General features: G+C 35.0%; 1 protein-coding gene across 1 annotated transcript; it reads right to left on the bottom strand.

Moving 5' to 3' along the window:
- Positions 1 to 7786: 7786 nt before the first annotated feature.
- koko (cyclin Q) lies at positions 7787 to 22394 on the bottom strand. Its single transcript, XM_089237073.1, has 7 exons — positions 22265 to 22394; positions 19514 to 19614; positions 18204 to 18289; positions 15982 to 16117; positions 13294 to 13518; positions 11329 to 11424; positions 7787 to 8251 (listed from the first exon to the last, which is right to left on the bottom strand). The coding sequence occupies exons 1-6, from the start codon at positions 22299 to 22301 to the stop codon at positions 11341 to 11343; spliced, it is 669 nt and encodes a 222-aa protein (XP_089093199.1). The 5' UTR covers positions 22302 to 22394; the 3' UTR covers positions 7787 to 8251; positions 11329 to 11340.
- Positions 22395 to 22702: the final 308 nt, after the last annotated feature.

Below are 22702 nucleotides of genomic sequence, written 5' to 3'. Positions count from 1 at the left end.
TCGCCCCCATCCCCCCCCCCCCACACCTCTTGGTTGGATATTAAGGGACAAAGACGGAAAAACTTCTTCTAGAATTTGATTTAACTTGTAGACAAACATAAAAACCCAACTTGTTAAGAGAATTTAACTTGTTAAGATATTTAATTAAGAGATTTAAAAACATTAAAAAAGCAAAACGTCACACATTTACGCAGGGTACTAATCTCACAGCATCTATCTTCTTCATACTTATTTCAATTGAGTTTTATGGTAAAAGATGATGGTAATAAAAAGGCTAAGATGATAATAAAAGTGGTTAAATTAAAGTTATAAGGGGACGTCGCGTCGAAGGTGCGTCTATTTTCCGTGAGGTGGCGGAATATCCCCAAACTCTTGAAATTGGATGGGTGTCCAATTTATACACGAAACTACGGAACTTAACGAAGAAGCCTTTATTTTGAAGCACACTCAAAACAGACAACCTTCCAGGACGGAAGCCACATTCCAACTCACGTTCTCTTCTCTTGGAAGATAGATTTTCTCTTCTCACCTTCTTTTAACAACGTATACACAAACAAAGCGCATTATGTGCTGTAAGGCCACAGAGAGTTAGTAAAAATGTCCATACTGGAAAAATAGATTCGTTACGAAGTGATATTTCCGTATGATTTCGTTTATATTTATAAAGCTCATGAATTTCATTTGAAATTATCCCTTTCAGACCCAGTACTAAGGACCGGAAGAGGCAGGCAAACACCAGCTAAAGCCATGCAACTTGGGCAGGCCCGTAACTATTCTGAGCCAAGTTGGGCGGTGAAACGAGCCGAATGGAGAGCACTTGTAACTTCTCCTTTTCCTAAGCATAACCATTTCAAGGAGACACAAAGAAAAGACTTCCTCCGAGAAAGCACGCTACGGCCCTGGGGAAGGAGCAGAGCCCACTTAAGAGCATGGGCTCCCCTGGCCAAGTGGTTTTTCTGAGGCCCTACATAGTAAATTCTAGAAAATTTTAACTAGATCTCATTTTCCTGAGGCCCCTCTACTCTTGAGGCTTCCGGGTGGGCCCATGCGTTAAGATGGCACTGGGAAGGGGTTGCTTTTTTCTCTCTGTAGAATTTTCTTAACCGCAGGGACTTCAACTTTAATTTCAACGATAATGCACAATTCTTGAAGTTTGGGCTGAACATTCCTGAGGTTAAAAAAATTATTATTTTCCCGAGAGAGGTTTCATTAGTTATAATTACGTTAAAAATTTATTAACAAAAACATATTTTTAAATATTTATAGTCTGGATAGATGTGCCAGTACAAAAACTAATATTTTCTCTACAAGACCGTGTTAAACACCTCCCATCTTCTCCTTGAGAGTGATTTTATATTGATAAATGAAATTTTCTCATGTGGGTTACATACCGCTGCGGCCAAGGTGCCTTTTTTTTTCAAACTAGTGAAGTTTGCATCGGCCGATTAACAAAAAATGTTTAATTCTTATTCAAGATTAACGTGGACGAAATGACTTACCTTTAAAATAACTTTAAGATGATTAAAATTCTTACATTAAAATCTTATAGAAAACTAATACAATTAAAATTAAAATCGAAAATTTCACTAAGATTTTCATTTATCGAATTTATATTGAGGTTTTCGGCCTCTCTTGAAAGTCGGTTGGAAAAAGAATCAAATTTAATTTCCAACATACGTTCCTCATTTGTTTCTTGAAAGGAAAAATATGTCTTTTTAGAGTCCCGTTGTGGCCACACCTTACCAAAGCCTCCTAGACAGATACTGTCTGGAAGCCTCATAGGAGGCTTTACCGTTACTCACCGGGTATCTGGAACAAGATCTATGAAACTCCGAAAAGATGATTAATTGTGTATATGTACGGTTTGTTAAAATTTTCCACACACAACATACGTTGCACTCAGGGGTGGCGCAAGACAAAATCTCTACCCGAGTGGGACCTATTTTTGGGCTCCCTGCCCCCCCCCCTCCCCAATTAAAAAAACTTTAGTTTCAATCGCTTCGTTTTGATGCGTTCAAAGGGACAGCGATATTTTATGTGATAACATATCATGTCGAATTTCTTTTGGCCTTTAACCTTGGATTTGGCGCTCCTCCTAGAGCGGGCAGAAATCATTTTCCGATTTTTTTCGCCCTTTTACCACGAACTTGACGCCCCTCGTAGACAGGGCACAAATAAGTTTTCCTAATTTTTTTTTGCGTTTCCACTTCGGATATAACGACCTTCCTAAAGCGAGCAGAAATAGTTTTCTGTAATTTCTTTCACCCCTGTACGCCGGATTTGGTGCTCCTACAGAGGAGGCAGAAATCAAATTTCCCCTAACTTTTTTTCGCCCTGTCTACCTCAGACTTGGTGCCCCTCCTACAGCGGGCACAAATAATTTTTCAAAATTGTTTTTTGCCCTTTCACTTCGGATTTGACGATCTTTTAAAGCACACCCCAGTGCCACTGAGCTGCCCCTGGTGAAACTAATAGGAAAGTCTGGCGAGTCGGGAGACCGGCCAGTGATCGGGAGCGCTAAAGTGCATGAGCTTTCTCGTGTGAGCGCATTTTTGTTTCTCCTCGTGTGACAGGTAGGAACGAGGCCCAAGTGCAGGATCCCTCTTTAAAATGGTCAGTTAATCATAGGTTTTAATTCACTCATTTGTTTTCTTAAATGTTTTTCTTTTTTTCGGAATACTGTACTGTTGGCGATTCGATTCAGCGTTTTTAATACAAGTCGGGAAAAAAGAGGCATGAAAGGCCTCTGGCTCAAAATCTCTCCCACATCAGAAGAAACCTTCAATTCCTGTAATACTCTCCACAACACAACAGAACTTTCGCTCTCGTTAGTAGAAAAATTGGGTCGAAACCGAGGACGATTCCTCCATCATTTTTATTTGTTACTGCGCAACAACAAAGAAATTGCTTCTCGTCGCACCCCCCCCCCCAAATCTCTTGCAGAGGTAAACGAAAAGAGCTCGAGAGAGAGTGTACTTATATCTGACCAAAATCGCTATGTACTGTACGTATACAGGTGCACTGCCCATTGATTATTTTCTTTTCGAAAAGTAACCGTAATATTATATACACTCAAACCTTTGTTTTTTTTGGGGTTTTTTTGAAAAAAAATTTCTCATCTCGGTAATTTTTCATGTATATTTTATAGTTACATTTTTATAAATACGTATCTCAAAGAAATTTTTCTAGTAATGTATATTTAACGCGTTTCGGCGCCCTTTCTCGTTTGGCGCCCGGTGCAATTGCACCGGTCGCACTGCCCTAAGACCGCCCCTGTACCTCCCCCATGTAATTTTACGAATAAAATTTTAAGCTATTGCTCTGTTAAGTCAAAAAGTAAATTGAAGTTATTTTTTAGTCAAAACTTAAATCATTTTTAACTTTTGCGGCGCAGTGCAGCCGCACCCTTCGCACCTGCCACAGTCCGGCCCTGAACCGGGGACAAGAACTGCACATTTCTTAATATGGTATCCATACTGTGAGCGTTAATAGCATGATTTTCTGGGAGAAAATGTTGTACAACCTTCAACTTATTTACCATGCCCGATTATTTGTGTGTGAATTTGTTAAAATTATTTATGAAATAAATAGGGAGAGATAATTCTGCTGTGTCATAGTCACCCCTCATTCCTAGGTAACTTTGGTACGAGTCTTTTTTTCTACTCTGAAAGCCATATTAGTACTTTTGCATGATTGTTACCCCAACCACAAGCCTGGAGAGCAGGCATCTTCAACACGGTGCTCCCCGAATTAGCCAGAGTGCTCGATGCTCGTATACGATTTCGTGCTTGCGATCACTTGATCAACATTCCAATTAAACACCTTGTACAAATTGCATCCAAGGACTGAAATGACATCCTTCTGATTTCATGATTTTGATGTCAAACTTTGCCATAAAAATGCTCTTCCTTTAATATTGGGTACAGTCGCGCGTTTGACCACTTTTATATTTTCCTTCCATCTGCATGCAATTAAATTCGGATTCAAAGATCGAACAAAAAATTACCAAAATTTACACAGCTACGTTCTAATGTTATCCCATTATATGTAATATTTTTACATTTTATAACGTAAAAAATTATGAATTGAATAATTACAGGGGTGGAAAATTAAAGTTTGATTTTTGTAACAGGAATTATTTTCGTAGCAGCACTTACGTTTTGTAGCACTAAAATTTTAGCAGTAAACAAAAAAAAACAGTTTTTATATACATATACTATGTGGCAGCGTACACAGGATTCCTTTTTACTTCAAAAAACAGTTATCTCACGCAATACCTTCTAGAGCAAGGCTGCTTTAGAAGGCATTGTCTCACCTCAGAAGAACGGGGTGTCCCCTCCCCACCAAGATACAAAAACAAGAATTACTTTTACAATTGCTTTTTTCTAATGTGTTTCAACTCCCCTTTAGTGATTTTTTTTAATTAGTGATTACCAAGTCTACAAGCTAAATCTAAAAACACTCATTTTCAAATTATTTTTTAAATCTGTATACCGTATAAAAAAACACTTTTTCTCTCTCTCGATATTTATATTTTTACATTCTCTACTGGGGCTCCTTGTGCACTCTCCAGGGGCTCCGCGGCCACTCGAGGAAAATAAGAGTAAAATTTTAAAAAATAATTCTATTTTTAAATATCAAAAATAAATCAGTAACTGATGAATAATTGAAAAATTGGCCCCTACAAAAAGGGCTCCCCGCCATAAATTTTTTTTTACTTAAAAGGGCTCCGTGAGTCAAAAAAGGTTGAGAACCGCTGCTCTACAATATCAACAAATGAGAGGCCTAACATACGGTTTTTTAGATTTCAAAAATTTGAAAATGAGCGTTTTTAGATTCAGCTTGTGTAGACTTGGTAATCATTCATTTTAAAAAAAAATCACTAAAGGAGAGCCTTGAAGCACTCATTAGAAAGGCAATTGTTTGTAAAAGTTAATTCTTGTTTTTGCCGCTGATGCAAGTCTAAAAAGTAGTGCTTTTGTTCTCTTCAGTTTCAAGCATTTTTGAACATTTGATATATTTTTTGCTTCTTTTACCAGAATTTACTCATTTCATTATTTAAAATGGTGTTTCTTTTTGAGTTCGCTGTTGATCATCTCAGTTTGATTCAACATAATTTGAGATGACTTCTTTTCCTGAGTCATTCTTATTATTTATTCGAAATTCTCAGAAATTTAATAGTGATTAAAAACTATAGACTTAAATTATTTTTGATTTAAACTAATGATTAAACTATTAGAAATTTAATAGAATGATTCTATTTTCACAAAAAATTCAATCCGAGTACATCTGTTTTCACTCCCTATTTTTAACTGATGTGTGATTGCTTTGTATATTTTATTTCCCAGCATCTTTAACAGATTTTCAGTCTCTCATTTTACTTCCAAGTTTTCTACTATTCATTCTCTTGATATGCATTTCCTTTTGTCATTCACCAGCATGTTTAGTGTTCAATAGGAAATGGTTTCCAGATGAGCATTAATTAAAATTGCTTTGTCTAGACCATGGCCGTGATTAGTTTCAAAGTAACGAAAAGATAATTCATGCAAGTGTTGCACTTGTTTTATGTGTTCAAGTGTGGCCATCTATCTTCCAAATCAAAAATGAGAATGAAAATGTTTTCTGCAAATTTCAATCCGTGACTGTATTGGATGGAATAATTTGCAGAAACCATTGTAATTTCTGATTCATTTCAACTAGCTGGAACACAACTTGGAGAGTATACAATAAATATGTGTAAGTTCATGAACTGGGTGAATATAAAGCCCAGGATAAGAACTTGAATTAAAATGCCTATGTTATCTCTCACCATATTACTCATGCGTGGCATATACAAATCTGCGAGTTTCTCTCCCCGATAATTTTACTCGCACGGCTTAAATGCCAGAGATGCACCAAAATTATGTCTTGCCAGGTGAGAATTTTGCCTCAAGCCTTCCAGGCTCCTTCACATGATTGGACAGAGGATATTTTTTTAATAAAGGGACCCATGAAAAATTATGACCCAAGTGTCCATAGAAAATAACGACCTAGGCAAATCACATTCCCAGATGTGGAAGTACCTAGCTGTCTGTATAACTACTCCATCTCAAAATACTGTAGCTCACGTGGGATGACTTAATAAAAAGGGACAGGTCCAGGGTGATTTATTTCATAGGTTTGTTAGATCTCGTATTTTATGATATACCCAATGTCTCTCATAGTATTCAGATCTTGAAAAGGGCGATCACTGTTCACTGGAACTGTGTTTTGAAATTGGCTATAACCTGTAGATCCCAATACAATTAGCCCTGGTATGCAGAATATGTGACAAAAATGGTCACTACAGCTACAAGGGCTAGCTTGTTACTGTACGATTTTCGTCATCAGTGTGTCTACCATATACTCAAAGAAAAGTTGTGAATTTTTGTTGACATCAGGTAGTCTGCCTAAATAAGCTTTGCTGGTTACATCAAATACCTTTCAAACAAACCAACCACGCAACCATGGTCTAGCCAAAGTAATTTTAATTAATGCACAGCTGGAAACTATTTTCCATTGAACATTAAACATGCTGGTATATAGTGTAAAAGGAAATGACACATCAGAAGAATAGTAGAAAATGAATAATAGAAAATAAAATACATGGAGCAATCTAAAATCAGTTAAAAATAGGGAGTGAAAACAGATGTACTGGGATTGAATGTGAAAATAAATCAAAGGAGTCAACTTTTTTTGGAAAAAAAATAGTCGCAAACAGCAATTGAAGGGTTTTTGTTTTTTGTTGTTCTGAGGATGAGCGACAATTCACGTAGCTTGACTCCCATTTTATATGTTGTCGGAAACCTAAGCGCCAAATCTTGGGAGGGGGACCTCAAGCTAATTCCATTTGCGGCCCCAAGAAATAAAATTGTGGGGAGAACAAATGACATCATCGAAAAGTCAGCTTCTATCGTCATGCAACTTCAAAGTTTCTTCTGGGGAAATTTTATTTTTGGCACAAGATGGCGCAGAATTGAAGAATTTCAGCATTTTTGTAACAGAATGTAGCGAATGAGGGAAAATTGTCAAAATTGCAACAGAATGCACAGATGTCAGAAATTGTAACAGTTTGCAGCAATTGTAATTCCAGGGGTGGAAAATTTGCTAACATTTTTGCTTTCACTTAAGGTACAATTTTGACTAATCAGTTTTAAGAGGTTTCACACCTCTAAGAGGATAATCATTAAATAGAAGAAATAAGGTGCCAACAATCAGAAGCATCCCAGCGCATTCTCATTTTTTGTAAACAATTCTAGATCAAGAGCATGGCGATGGCAAGAAAACTCAGCCAACCAAATAGTTTTGAATATGAAAATAATGCTTTGTCCTAAAATTACAGATTTAAAGTACATTAAAAAATTTGTGAAAGTTACGGAATTCAGTAATTGTTTAATTAATATTAATCATACAGAGGGCCCCGTGTTCTATTAGTAATATTTAAATACCATTCAATAGCAAAAAAAACTTGCTCTAACAAAAACAATTTTTCCAGTTACGAATATCCTGAAATGTTGCAGTGAAAATGGCTACTACATACATGCACCTGATAAACATTCCTCTGATAAACTGGTGTATTTTGAAATATGTCGTGTATATATTCAAGGGCCTAATGTATTCATGATGTTTAAGTAACACGTTTCCGGTTCGAGATGTGCACTGCCATCTGTAACATTTTCAGAAATATAAACAACTGAGTCAGACAACCTGTATAAATACATATGAACTGCACTCTCATCCAATTCATAAAATGATTTCAGATACAAAAAATATTCAATGTTTTTAATGTCCAGCACAACCTCTTTAAAGACCCTATGGCTGTCAGGGTAAAAATTATACAAAGTTGAAATAATAACAGACCAATTTTTACATATATTCTCAGGCAACTTATTCCCCCTGCGCTAACAAAAAAGCGTGTTTTTAACACGTCAAAAAGTCGCCCATGTACAACATGTATATAACATTACTACAAAACATCAAAAGTTTATGTATGAACAGACACTATGAAACAAAAAAAAAAATTGACTTCATTTTTTTAAAATAAGCTCAAAAAGTCTCATATATATATATACACAACAAACTTATATCGTTCCAAAACAAAACTTTTTCAAGGAAACTTGAATAAGTGGAAAAAACAACTATGTCTTGTCAGTTTCAAATAATTATACTCTCTATCTTTACATTTGGCTTTTGACTCCAAACACAAGCACATGATGTTGCCTCTTTTCTCATTCTGTAAAACAAAACAAAAAAGTTATCTCTGCACATGCCAATCTTCTATGTCATTATATAAATTTACGAGAATGTTGTTGTAACCATTAGAAGAAAGGGATGACAAATTTTTCCAGACTCTTAACATGGAAAAAGGACTAAATAAAAAAGACAGCAATAACTCAAACACAATGTGTGAATAGCCGTGAAAAAATAATCCTCAGGACTTCACATAAACAAAAAACACTTGATGCACAGGTGTCCAGAATTAAAATTTTCCTGTTTCCTGAACTGAAACAGTTTTGAACAGACCTAACTACTCAACCAGAATGTTACAAAATTTTGGGATCATCTTAATAAAGTTTGGGGAAAAATCAGTTCCAATTACCACTTAGTCTTTTAATGGTCAATGTTCCCAATTGGGAGCATTTTTTTAAATTGGAAGAAAATATTTTTCTTACATATATAAAAGCACTTAATTTTTCTTCCACAGAACATGTGAGATTCCACACGATTTACAAAACAAAAATTTCATTAATTTCAGTGCAAATTTAATTTTCTTTCAAATCACCTATTTTCAAGAAGGAATAACATTCATTTTTTTATTTTAATGTTTCTATGAGCATGGAAAAATCAAGAAAACATACAGGAAAAACTTTTTTCATGAATTGTATGGTTAATATGTCTAAACCAGCATTTCAACTTTTCTACACCCAAAAAGACCAATAAAATCGTAAAATCTCTAAAAACAATCTGGCAGGTCATTGATTACCACATGGCTAGTGTGAGCATGTGTCCAGTATCTTACGAAACATTCCTGTATTTTCACATATTTGGCTTTTCCAACATTCTTTATACAAATTGTCCTGGTTTTTTTTTAAAGAAGCTTATTTGAATTTAAAATCTTTACTTTATTACTCAATGAAAATAGTTTTCCATGATTGATAAGTTATTATGATTATCAAGGCTGTAACTTATACATTTTCATTTCATGTGTCTTTTCTTTCCTTTGATAACATTTTAATTTGCTGCGATTTCCAAAAGCCCCTTATTTCCCAACTATTGGTAATTTTTTTTCAATAATTTTAGCAACAGTTGGTGATTTCAACAATTTATGCACATTTTTTGCAACAATCGGTGATCTGTCATATTTTGCCTTTAAATATCTGAATTCGCCCTATTTTTCTTATTGAAATATGTTCACCTAGCCATGAGCATTTTTTTTTCTTGAAATACATTTTTCCATACTGAGATTTGTAGCAGTCTTTTATTTTTTCACAATTCAACAACTTTGACAAATTTGTCCAAAATTCAGTTTTTCGTTTTGAAGTAATCACTGTAATGCTGTAAACTAACTATATCCTGCAATTTTCATGATGAAATACAGTAGAACCTTGATTTTATCCGTGCGCAGATTAATCTGTTAATTAGTTTTAAATTTTTTCTGATCCGCATTGGGTCAACATGGACAGGGTGACAGGTTTTGAGAAGACAATCTGCTGTCCCTGGGATCCATTTCCCGTGGGTAAATAAAAGACTTGTCATGCCTCCAGAATCTTGCATGGTGGAAAAGCTGTGATAATGTGAGGTTGCAACTGGTTTGTTTGTATGTTTAAAAAAGGAAAAAGCAAAATCCAATCATATTTATTTGTAATTTTCAGAGGAACCCCAGCATTTATAGTGTAGAGCCTTCAAGATTCCAACAGCAGTGATTCAGATCACAGCTGTGTTGGTCATCATAATGTTGAGCCCAAAATCGAACTAAAATATTTTGCCTTATATATGAAAATTGAAAAGTTATCAGCGTTTTTACACATTATGTTAATGTTTCACTCATTATGTTAACCCCTTAACTGCCATGGGCATATCATAGCTGCCAACTTTTGAAAATGAATATTAGGGAGATTTTTGCGCTGACCCGTATTTTATGCTAAAACCACTCCCTAATAAATACAAAAGGGATTTTTCCAAATAAAATAGGGATTTTCCACACATGGAAGTTAACCCCTTGAGAATAAAATCCCTATGCAAACAACAAGTGAAATTGGAGGCCAAAACGTCAATGGTGATCTAATAAAATATATACATATATTGTGTTCAATCAGAAACGATGTGAGCAAACATTCTGTGCGAATGAACCCAAAATCATAGCAAGATGAAGGGGAAAAAAGCGTCAATTTTTGAAGAACACTGACTTTCTGACATTTGCTTGATGTTTTTTTTTTTTTTCATTTCACACGAGTAATGATGTCAGTCTTTCCACCATGACCAATTTTTATGTCCGTAACACAACTTGTACAAAAAGGAAAAGTCAGCCTTTTCTGGAACATTTGATGAAAGGAAATTCATCAGGGAATAAGTACCTTTAAAATTGATTAAATATGTTTCTGCTTATCAGTAATCATGTTTTGTTATATCGCACGTATGTAACTTCAACTAAAGAAATTTAGACCACATGCGCGTCACTATAATCTTCAATTATTATCCAGGAGGTATTGGCTGCAATGCTATTTCCCTGCACGATAAGACAAACAACTTTCTTGTTACCATCAGAGGGGTTGTAAAACTTCCTTAAAAAAGGAATTTCTCCATTTACGACGTGTGACATCATTTCGAAAGGGGGAAAAAAACAGAGGCAAAAGACTTCATGCCCCACAAAAAGTTCTTTAGGGATTGTTTTCAGAAGCGGGGATTTTTTTTAATGAAGTAGGGAATTTTTAGGGACAATTAGGGATTTTTTGTGATTTTGTGAAATTTGGGAGAATCAAGAACTTTTCGGGAGATCGAGCGATGAAGCTAAAATTCGGGAGACTTGGCAGCTATGGCATATATATATGTCCTAGGGAGTCAATGCATTAACTGCCACATATTTATACTTTTAATCTTTATGATCTAAATAAGGATGGCACTGGGTAATGAATCATGTATAATGCTGTCTGCAGTTAGGGGGTTAATGAACTGGAGCACTTATATATGCCACAATATTTTGTTCACAGATTTAGTGCCACTGCAGATTGTATGCAATAAACTATGGTATGTGGTTGAAAAAAACATGTTCAAAATGAAAAACACTAGTCTCAAAATACAATTTGTATTTACCTGTGGAACTTTTCACCTGTAAGATGCTGGTACTGCTTTGCGAACTGCTGCAATCACCTCGAAGAGTGTCTCTTTCTGGAAGTCTTTCAACATTACCTAATAAGCACAGACAATAAGCTTTGACTAAATAAACTAAGTTATGTACATTTCAAAATGTGCATTTCAAAACGTATCGTTTCTTCAATATTAGTACAGGGTGATTCAATAATTCCCCTTGCAGCATTTTACTGGCAATGCAATTCTTTCCTTTACTGACAGGTGAGTGGAACGATTTGCTATAGGTTCTCGCTAATTTCCTTCCATCGAGAGCATTTGATCTGACCAGCTCAGCACAGCTATTTTTTCAGCTCACTCCACAGCATTAAATTAAAATTTGACTGGTTTTATGTCAAATACATTATTTTTTGCAGAAACTTGTGTTTTTCCTTCCATTGACACCCCTAATAATGATGTTCATCACTTGGTGATTACATAAATGAATTCAATTTAGGTATTTATTATATTTTCCGACTGTGTGCTCCTCGGCGGTCAACATATTGCACAAGGCAAAAGGTTAAGCAAGGCTTGCATTAATCACAAAAGATGGCATCTTCCTAAAAAAAATAGAGATCAGTAACCTCAGACATACATAGTTGCAGACCAACAGTGCAACTTTCACCTCATCTGAATCTTTTCATGCAAAAGTCAGATATGGTTGAAATAACCTGTATCGACCAACAACATAGGCCTACTAATTTTCCAACTCTTAACGGAGTAATTAGCTCAAATAAGTAGATTCAATTTGAATAACTGTGTACATTTCTTTGCCCAATGTCTATGTAAAATGTAATAAACAACTAGACAAATGGCTTAGACACAATTTTATACACTCAATGCTTTTAGTGTTCAACAAACTATTCTCAATAAACACCTATAGACTTTCTAATCTCCAAATTTTATAATGGCCTTCCAAGTGACCAGTCTACCACATTTTCAATTTTCAAAAAAAAATCTTAAACAACATTTGCTGCAAATTTTCAATATTGGAAATTACTTTCAATTTCATCCTCAGATTGATAATCACTATTATTATCCATATTAAATTGGAAATGAATTACCTTTTGGGTTTGATAATACAATTGAATAACCGATGTCAGATTTACCCAAAATTCCAAATCTAGCCATGTTTGTTTTGGAATTTTGGGAAAATCTAACGTCGATTATTCAATTGTATAAATCACTCCTTTGTCACTGACCACCCCGGTTAAATTTTTAAAAATATCCATGCTGTCAATTCTGTTGTGTCAGTCCAATTCATACACAATCTCATGCCCCAAAGCAGAATATGCCAAAATCTGTTATGTATTCACAGAACAATCTAAAAGAATTTTCAAGAAAAATGTCGTAAAGAAACACTATATGGGACTTTTTACTGCAGAATATTTCCTGTCAGCCAAGGGTTGATTGCAGAACTATGCAAAACATTCTGCTTTGGGGATCTCTTGTTGGTTTATAGATTTTTTTTTTTGAAATCACTAAAGCACCCCTGCCTGTTGCATAATTATATGTTTGCGTATTTTATATATTATATGTGTTTGTGTAATTACGTTTTCCACCACAACCCCTATCCCTTTTTATTTTGCTCACTTTTTTCATAATTTTTTGTTTTTACTCTCAAAAATTACTAAATAACGACATTTTACTTTATATTGTTTGATGATTGAAAAATTTTATTTAATTAACTTCATTGTAGTAACTACTATGGGACCTTGGTGGTTTTCGTCAATCAAATGTATAGTGTTCATTACCCTAATATATTAATAAATTTAAAATTGAAATCGAAAAAAAATATAGATATAACAGATTGATCAACTACCAGAGGTTTCAATGACTTCAAGATGACTCTTTCAACACCAAAATATTCACACTTCAATTTACCATTAAATAAAATTTTTCAAATGTGCTGCATTGTGATCAATTACTTACTTCCATCCATTGCATAGGACTTTTTGTAGGGAAGGCAATGGCCTCCCTGAGGAATGACAAGTATAAAATCGTCCCAGCTAAATATTCTGGTTTCTGATCTATGACAACGGGGTCACGAACAAGGATCTGCATGATCATCCAAGCATTCTCACGAAGTTTATCAAGTTTCTTCACATTCTTGGCATTCACAGAGAATTGTAAAACCCTCAAGTAAGACAGAAGATACTGAAAATTAAAAAATACATAAATAAAAATAGATGAGCATGAAAGCATCACTGAAACTCAGCACGATGAAAGATTCACAGTAAAAATAAGAACTAATAGCAACTCTAATTAGAAAAGATACAACTATTACTTCGATGTTGCGTGGTTGAATTAACACAAATGGTGACTCCACTATTTACAGTAGATAAATTGTCACATGTATTGCATGCATTTGTTGGTTGCCTGCACAACAATGGCTCAAAAAACTCACTGATAGTGTGAAGCAAAAGTATGGTCAAAATGTTTTGCAGCCTGTTAGGGGCTGTTCAAGTATTACGTCATCATCGATGGGGTGGAGGGGGTTTCCGATTTGCTGACTTTTGATCACAAGGGGGGAGGAGGGTTTAGATAATGCTTACGTCATCAACCACCCTTTATGAAAATATGAGTTAGGATTCAGAGGGGCAGAGCTGATGGCGAAATTTCGCTGACAAGGGGGGGGGGTCAGCGTTTTGCTGACTTTCGCTGATGGAGGAGGGGGTCAAAAATGGCTAAAAATTACGTAAATACTTGAACAGCCCCTTATGGTAATGGGAATACAGTGAAACCTTGCTACAACGGTGCTCAATATAACAATGAATCCCTCAACAATTTTTTTCCCATAATTTTTTTTTTAAAGAGCTACCAAAATAGATGGAGCATGTTGCAATTGTCAAGCATAAATATCAAGTGCTGAAACAGACAAAATGCCATATTGAATTTGCTCATCTCTTAACATGATTAAACCAAAATTTTTTTTCACCACTAATTGTGAAAAAAATATACTGCTAATTTTATCTATCAGCAGGTAAGGAAGTGCCCCCTTGGAAATGTTTTTTTTTTTTTTTTTTTTTTTTTTTTGATTTCTTGGTTAACATTGCAATTAAAACCTGATGTAAGCAACAGTAACAAGGAAATTCATATTTTTGATAACTTTTCGTTCATTTTTTTCTGTCTAATATGAGAATGACCTGTATATACCATCTACAAACCCCCCACCCCAAGATCTTCAAATCATCCCTCTTCAGAGCATATTGAATTTTGCTCATGTGACACAGCTCTACATCAATCCCCTTAAATTACTCTGAGAATAGATATAGATAGTGTGATAACTTTTTGATTTGCAGTATAGGAGAAAAAGGTATATTTTCAACTATTTGCACAGTTTAACACTGTGATGGTGGCATCTTTGGAGTAACACCAATGGTGGCATCAGATCTGCGAGATGACTAAAAATCAATCATAATCACAAATACACATCATATTATTCGGGGAAAAGTGATTGAATAATTCAGATGTATTAATATAAAACTCTTAAGAAATATCAACTAAAACATGAAAAATTCTCGAACAAAAACTTGAAAAATTACTTTGAAAATGAAATAGTTGTATTTATAAAATACAGATTTGAAAATTATTGCAGAACACTAGAATTACTCTCACTTAATTGCACCTGATATCAACAATATATTTATGACTATCTACAAACAAATTTTAAAAAAGAAATAAAAATTCAAAAAATTATATAATTAAGAATACAGATATTTACTTATTTGATGGCAAAAGGAACTCATAGATTCACCAGACTTTTAACAGTACGATATGCACCAAATAATGGTGACTAATATAGTATCAGGTGGTGCTCTTCCTAGTAGGAAGATGGGTGGGGGAAGCCCTCACCTCTCCTTTAAACTCCTGGAATGGTCGTGAAAAAATTGGAGCATGGGATCTCTTAGATCAAGGGCCACCATCGGAGTGTTAAGAGTCAAGGATCTGATTTTGGATGATAGTAAAATATGTCTTAAATGACTAGCGACCACTCTGAAACTCAAGCCTGAATGTCACAAAAAAAAAAGTTTTAATTCTAATTCCTCCATGAGATCTAAGGACCACTGATTCTTCAGGCACCTCATGAACAAAATTTCAGAGAATGCAGTAACTTTTTTTAGAAAGAAATCTATAATAGGCTCCATGTATTAATCCAAATATGCAATATACCAAACGTATAGAAGGCTATCATGCAATGTCAGAAATATTCTAAACTACACGAAGAGCAACAGCAGCATTGCACTAGTGGAAGTAAAGTATCATAAAAAGAAAAACATGTATACAGAACATAACTGACAATGGGAAGGTGGTTCTGTAACATTACTTTCCTAGCCCCTTCAGAGCCGTGCAGAGCAACTGCAACTGTCGTAGTCAATTGATAATCGAAATAATAGACCTAAATTTCACTAAGACCGCTCGATTGCAAAAAAAACCTTACACATCTTTCCCTATGGATAAATTTCAAGATAATTTTTTGCAAGATCAAATTGATCGAACACTTTCATTGGTGCTTATGTTACATTTTGTACTATTCTGTCTTTTGAGTCAAATCATAGCAACTTTGAGTAGCGTCAATCACATCAAACATCTGTGTGTGTATAACAGACTTTTACTCACATTCATAGGCAATGCTTTCACTGTTTCATAGTTCATCACTCGAGCAACAATTTTTGAAGTCACTGGTATATGCTGCTGTAGTGATCTGTATTCATAGGTGGTCATCTTTTCGAATGCTTTGTTGTAGTAGATGATCCTACAAAGCGAAGTAGAAAAAATTATTGAGGAGATTGATGTCTTTTAAACTCCTACACCCCCATCTTGTTAAAACCAACAACAAAAAGCTACCTGAGCAAACTTTTAGCTCAATCAGACAACCGCTGGGTGATCCCTCAAATGCCTTGAAGTTGGAACAAAATAAGCAAAGTTAATTCCTCATACGCTATGATTAATTGTGTTCAAACGCAGTATACTCTTCCATATATATATATATCTTGACATTTTTTTTCCTCTTGCCTAAATGTGTCTTCATTATTTTCTGCAACTCCCAGCACATTCTGAATCCAATTTCTAAAAAAACATTGTCTCTGGCAACGATCTATGAAACAAATCATTGCAGGAGACCGGAAAAAATACCCAACTGCTACTAAATCCTGTTTTAGGAGAAAATAATGTTCTAATATTGCTGTAAATCAAAATGTGTTTCTCTAATAGAAGTTGTGCGAATTGAAAAAAAACTTAATATTTCTCAAATATTTCATGTTATTTCAGGTACAGTGTTACAACGAGTACGGCTCATAACGAGAATCCCGATTTAACGAGTGATTTGCAGGTGATTGTCAAAGAGCCAATGCTACAAAAAAACATTCATTTATATCAAGCTTTCTGATTTGACAATGATTATGAGCTGTTGTTATAATTGACCTCTACTGTATTTTTCGAATCAAGACAAAACTTGTTTGGAAAATTTGATTCAGAATATTTTTAAGCAATTGCTGGTGTTGCCTGGGGATGTGTCCTCATAGTTCCTCTATGAGGAAAAAAAATTGAAATAGGGACATCTATACTACTCTTTTGAATGGAATTAATATTACTTACTATATATGTTCTGATTTCAGGGCCACCTCAGTTTTCTGACTGAGCTAAAATTTTGTATAGATCCTTTTTTTTTGTTGACTGGAACAGAATTAGAGGGGTGGGAGCAGCAAAATTTTAACATTTGAAAAATTACCTATGGCTGAGAGCCACCCTAATACTGCAAATACCCACAATACACCAGTTTGCCACCTGCAAGCAGTAAAAACCTCACATACATCTGGTCAGCACGATGTCAATCGATTTTAAATTTTTTTACGTCGTTTTTCCTTTTTCTTAAAAGCAGCTACTTTTCCGCACTATAGCGATTTGCAGATAAAATATTTTTTTTCGATCCACCCTAATGCACATCCTTTATGTGTAAGCCTACATCTTCTATTATGTCTAAATATACATTTTTGGTGAATGTTAAACTATGTATTTGATCAATAAAATTGACCATGATTATAAGTAAGGGAATAATTGTTCACACACAAACACACCCACTTCTGCGTAATTATATCTGAACCTTGAGTTGTATGATGAAGATGTTCGTTGCCAATGTTCAATTCAAGAATCCCACAGTTTTCTTTTCATTATGAGATAATGTTATTTTTATCTCTTGATATTTCAGTTATGAAAGTCTGATGTACCTGTATAAAACTTATAAAAAAAAGTATTGCAAAAACATATAAATATTTTTTGAAGTGTGTGTGTGTGTGCGTGCATGCGTGAGTGCGTGCGTGCGTATTATAAATAAATTTCTGTAGGTATGCTTATCACATATATCAGGTATATTTTTTAAACTAAGGTCCATGGTTACAATTTCCTGTTAGTGATTTCTTGTAAAATATTTTAATATGTGGATCTCATACCTAAATGCTTACATAAAAAGGTAGAAGAATTATAAAAAAGGGTGTTTGTGATTCCAAGAAATTATTTATTATCACATTTTTGTTCCTAAAAAATCATTAAAAAATATTTCAAAATATACATATTCTAAACACTGCACTATGCAGCAATTTTTGGAATACATAAACTAAGCTCAAACTCAAATTTCAACCTGAAAGTAACACATTTTCTTCGAAAACGAATATTCCCTAAAAAACCCATTTTCCCCATAAAAAACCCAGCCCGGGGGGGGGGGGGGAAATGGGTATCTACCCGGGAGAAAGTTTGACAACCCTGTTTACAACAGCATCAATTTCTTGCCATGAACACAGAGAGAGTGAGAACAGGAAACTTTAAAAAATAATAAGCATACCTACTCGTAATAAACAGCAATCACACTTTCAAAATCCAGCTCCTTTCTGGACGATGTGAAAACAGCACAGAGAGCTCCAGCAGCCAATATCTACCAAAATAAGAAAGACTTAAAAATTAATGATTGCAGGGAATATAAACCAAAAAAATAAATAATTATTTAACATTTTCTCTACCAGTGGGACATGTATGTCCCATAGGCATTTCCGATCTCATTATTACAATACCACTGATTATTACAATACCACAAACACCAGTCAGGTACATTCATTGTATTGATCCCTCCTCCCCTTGGTAATAATTTTTCTTTATAGTGTATTATCGATATTCGTATTCTAGTTATTCGGAACAGCTTTGGTATAAGGGATAGGTTGGCGATTTTCGGCGACTTTTTTTTCGGTGCCAAACATGTCCGACGACCCCATCAAAAGTCGCCAACGCCGTTCGACACATTACGGGTGCCGAAAAAAAAAATCGCCAGCATAGAAAATAATGAAAACAATATGAAAAATATCATGAAAAAAAATAAGATCTGGATTATAAATATGATTTCTGGGTTAATAAATATGATATGAGGCTGTGGGATGCTATTGATGCTCAAGCAAGCATAAACATGCTAAAACCAACCATAATTACAATAAAAATAATTATTAATTAAAACCCAGACTCTCTTTCCGGGAATCCAGGTTCTTTTAAATAAAATAAGAAAAATAAATAAAAAGTATACAGGGGCATCCTGTATGTAGAAAAGAATAAATATTGGAAAATATTAAAGGTACAATCTGAGGAAAGAGATATCCAATAATCTGACCCACACACTACATTAAATATACGGAAGGAAGAGAAAATGAACTAATCTCCAACGATTTTTCAAATCATTCAAAACACTGGGGCTATAAAGTGATGTCATTTGGAAGAAAAAGAGAGAGATAGAATGAAGACACGTTTGAAAATGGCAGTTGGAAGTTATAAAAGATGTGCTAGAAACAATAGAAAACCACCAGCGGCATCTCACTGTATTTTTTTTAACAAAGAACATTCTAGAACAACAAAAACCCAGCAGGCAACGGCAACGCAGAACAATAGAGTGCGCCGGCGACTTATCGTCAGAAAAAAAGTCGCCAAGTTGGCGTGTCCCTTATACCGAAGCTGTTCCAGCCAGTAACTTGAACTGACAACCCGAATGATATAAAAAATTTTGCATTAGGATCAATGAAGGAAGATTCTACACAGAAAAGAAAAAATAGTTTTAAATTTCGTCAATGGGAGGAGCAGGTGAGAGGGAGGTAGATATAACTATCAAGTTTTAACATACATTTTTATAATACGGATCATGAACATCCAAAAGTTTCACAGTTTTGTGATATGCCATGGCAGCACACATAACATCTATTGAAGACACTTTCAGGCGTTGACCTACAAAAGATATACAATTAAAAGTAAACATTGCAATTAACTACACATTTGAGATCATTCACAGTTGCCATGTTATCTCAAAAATGAATGCATGAAATCAAGACTCGACAATGACAGGCAACAATTTATGGCAACTAATAAAATCAGTATTGGTGCCTAAATATTTTCTATTCGTGATAGTATCTAAATTAGATTCTGAGGCGGGGGATTGGCAAATTCGAAAAAGAAATTAGGGACCATATTAGACAAATTTTGTAATACAGTAAAACCTAAGTTGAACACCAACAGGTTCTATTAAAATCGTTCAAGTTACAGCTGTATTCCCTGCCACCATTTAATCGGCAGATAGTTATTAAAATGACAGTTATCTGATAAACAGTATTCTCTGTCAGTTTAACTGATGAGTTACTCCTTTTCTCCTTAACTTTTACTGCTGTTTTTTGGTGGTTAGCATTACCGAGCTGGTAAACACGTACATGCTAGTATTATTTACTTAGTGAAACATGGCATCCTATCACAGATATTTGTTGTAACTTCAAGCTCTCGAAAGAGTTGAAAATGGTGAAAGATCGCTGATTACACGGATGCATTACGCAAATGTTACGGTAACGAACATGAAGTTGCCTGGTCGTCCTGGGGAACACTCCTGGGATGTATTAAATTTTTTCCCCAGGACCTCCCACACATATTTCTGCCACACATTATATTATAATATTTTATTCCCGATTATTTCACTGAATTCGCTAACAAGTGATCAGGATTTCATTTTTTAAATTGGAGAAATTTTTCCTGACTTGCTTGTTATCCATGACTATAACTGACCCGGGGGGAGGAGAAATACCACGTGCAAAAACCATGAGGAGCAGAGAATTCCTTTTGCCCTTTAACACGCGATTTTCTTTGACAAATCAGAGTGAAGCATCATCTCTTACTTTGAGTAAGGAAACTTTTTATAGAGAACACAGGTTTTCTTTTACCACGGCTCTTACCTTCAACCATGTCTTACCCTCCTCGTAACTACGGAATGGTGAATAGTCATTAAAGAGGTGTCCCAAGATGTAGGGGTGGTACAGTATTGTGGATATTGTGCTATAGGAATATGGGTGGTCAAATTCAAAACCATCCAATGTAGGGAGACGTCTGAACTGAAAGATTTTACTGTATCCAAACATTTTTCTGAGAATGACTAATATATGTTTCTTTTAGTCTTTCCCGGGATTTGGTCCCCTTCTACCATGTTAAATCGGTGACACGACATCTGAAAATTCTGAGTTGTACTCAGACTCCAATTCAGCCACAAAGAAAATTACAGTCCCAACAGGACTAGACAAATCAAAGAACAAGGTGCCAAACAAATATTTTTGGAGCTCCCACGCTAGTAACTACACATAGAAAATATTGGGCAACAATGCTGATTCTTTAGTCGCCATGGCAATATGGCCCTCGGGATTTGTGAAAGGATGACAAAAATTTTCAGATTTCATTCTGTGGCACAGGTCTTCCTACATGTGAAAGTCATGCGAACAAGGAAATTTGAAAAACATTTACAACAATTTTTTTAAATAAAAACCTTGCTTAGAGCCAAATAGTTTTTTTCAATTTGTCCAAACCTGCATGAAATAGTCCTAGGAACAACTTCGAGGCATACAGAACTATAGCAACTACTTATCTGGTAACATACATATAATATGAAGAAAATTTTCCACTTCTGCAATTTTGGACACAGCAGTTGATTGACACTCTAAAATGTTTCTTACATAGAATTTCCATCTCCTTAAAACAATTTACTTCAACAACAAAACAATTAAAATTCTAAATTAGTATTTCACTGCACAACACTAACTTTATAGATTCATTATCTTTCTGCTAATCAGGTTTATGTTGTGGGTAAGCTGTACCCACAAGTCAAACATAGAGACAGATTTGCATTGTCAGCACCCAGATTCAGGCACCAGTGGTGGTTACCTGTGGTTCGCAACTTTCAACCAACCGTGAAGACAAACCGATATCCCAATTTAAAAACTCCCCACAGAGAGCAACAGGCCAACAGTACAGATATTCAATCATTGCACTTTGAGTCACACTTTGAAATATATAGATGACAATACTAAAAAATCAGACAACACTGAATACTCAGAGACTGTTAGATACACACACTCACTTTCGGCACAACTCGCTCTGTAGTAAATTGCCCATGGCGATAGACCAAAGTTGCGCTCGATTTAAAATAAAAAAACTATGGTCTTGAAACGAACTACTTCATAGCAAAAGGCCACATGGACAGCCCACCCACCACGAGCGACAAAAGTTGGCGACGCCCCCTAGGAGTCGCGACTTACACTTTGAGAAATTTTGCTTTAAGTGTTCCCCAAATTAAGGCCCATTCCCTCCAAATGTGAATTTCTATTACCTAAACAACCATTAATTAAGGGTCACCCGGAGTGAAGAGAATTATTCTTCATTACAGGTCGAGTTCAGCTTATCAACATGATACAAAACAATAATTAGCTGCAAGCTTCTTATAATAATTAACTAAAAAAAACATAGAAATTCCTAGAAAGTTTCTTTTATATCTAAACCAACACTGCTCAAGAATAACTAACACAAAAGCGCTGTATTTTATCTTTAAATAAATGAAGTTTAATCTCACCAGCTTCGAATAGGTTTCGTATTGCGGTTTCTTTCATTTTTACAACGAAAATACGTTAAAATACGGACAAAACACGAGGTTTTCAAACCCCCAAGAAATTCGCGTCCAACCCAAGGAATTGAGAACCCGGGAATAAGGAGTTAAACGCAAGATATATAGAGTTGCCAGATTCTTAAAATATTTACATCCAAAATTATCCTCTAAACTAGAGAGACCATACGTCCCGTATTTTTTAGGACAGTCCCGGTTTTCTTTGTTTTTCTGGCCGTCTCGACTTTTTTGCAAAAGTGTCACGGTTTTTCCAGTTTTTTCACATGACACCTACTTGGATTTTTATTCTTTATTGAACTCAAAGATTGAAATTATTTTTCATCGCATAAATTTTTTTTGATAATTACAACTACAAATAAGAATAATTTTTCTTGTTGAACGTTTCAT

Source organism: Pholcus phalangioides, unplaced genomic scaffold (assembly GCF_987345545.1).
Source record: "Pholcus phalangioides strain wild (caught in Gottingen) unplaced genomic scaffold, Ppha-v1.0 ptg000009l_1, whole genome shotgun sequence".
Taxonomy (NCBI): Eukaryota; Metazoa; Arthropoda; class Arachnida; order Araneae; family Pholcidae; genus Pholcus; species Pholcus phalangioides.
Note: the sequence above shows the minus strand (reverse complement) of the source record. Positions and strands in the feature narration are given on the sequence as shown.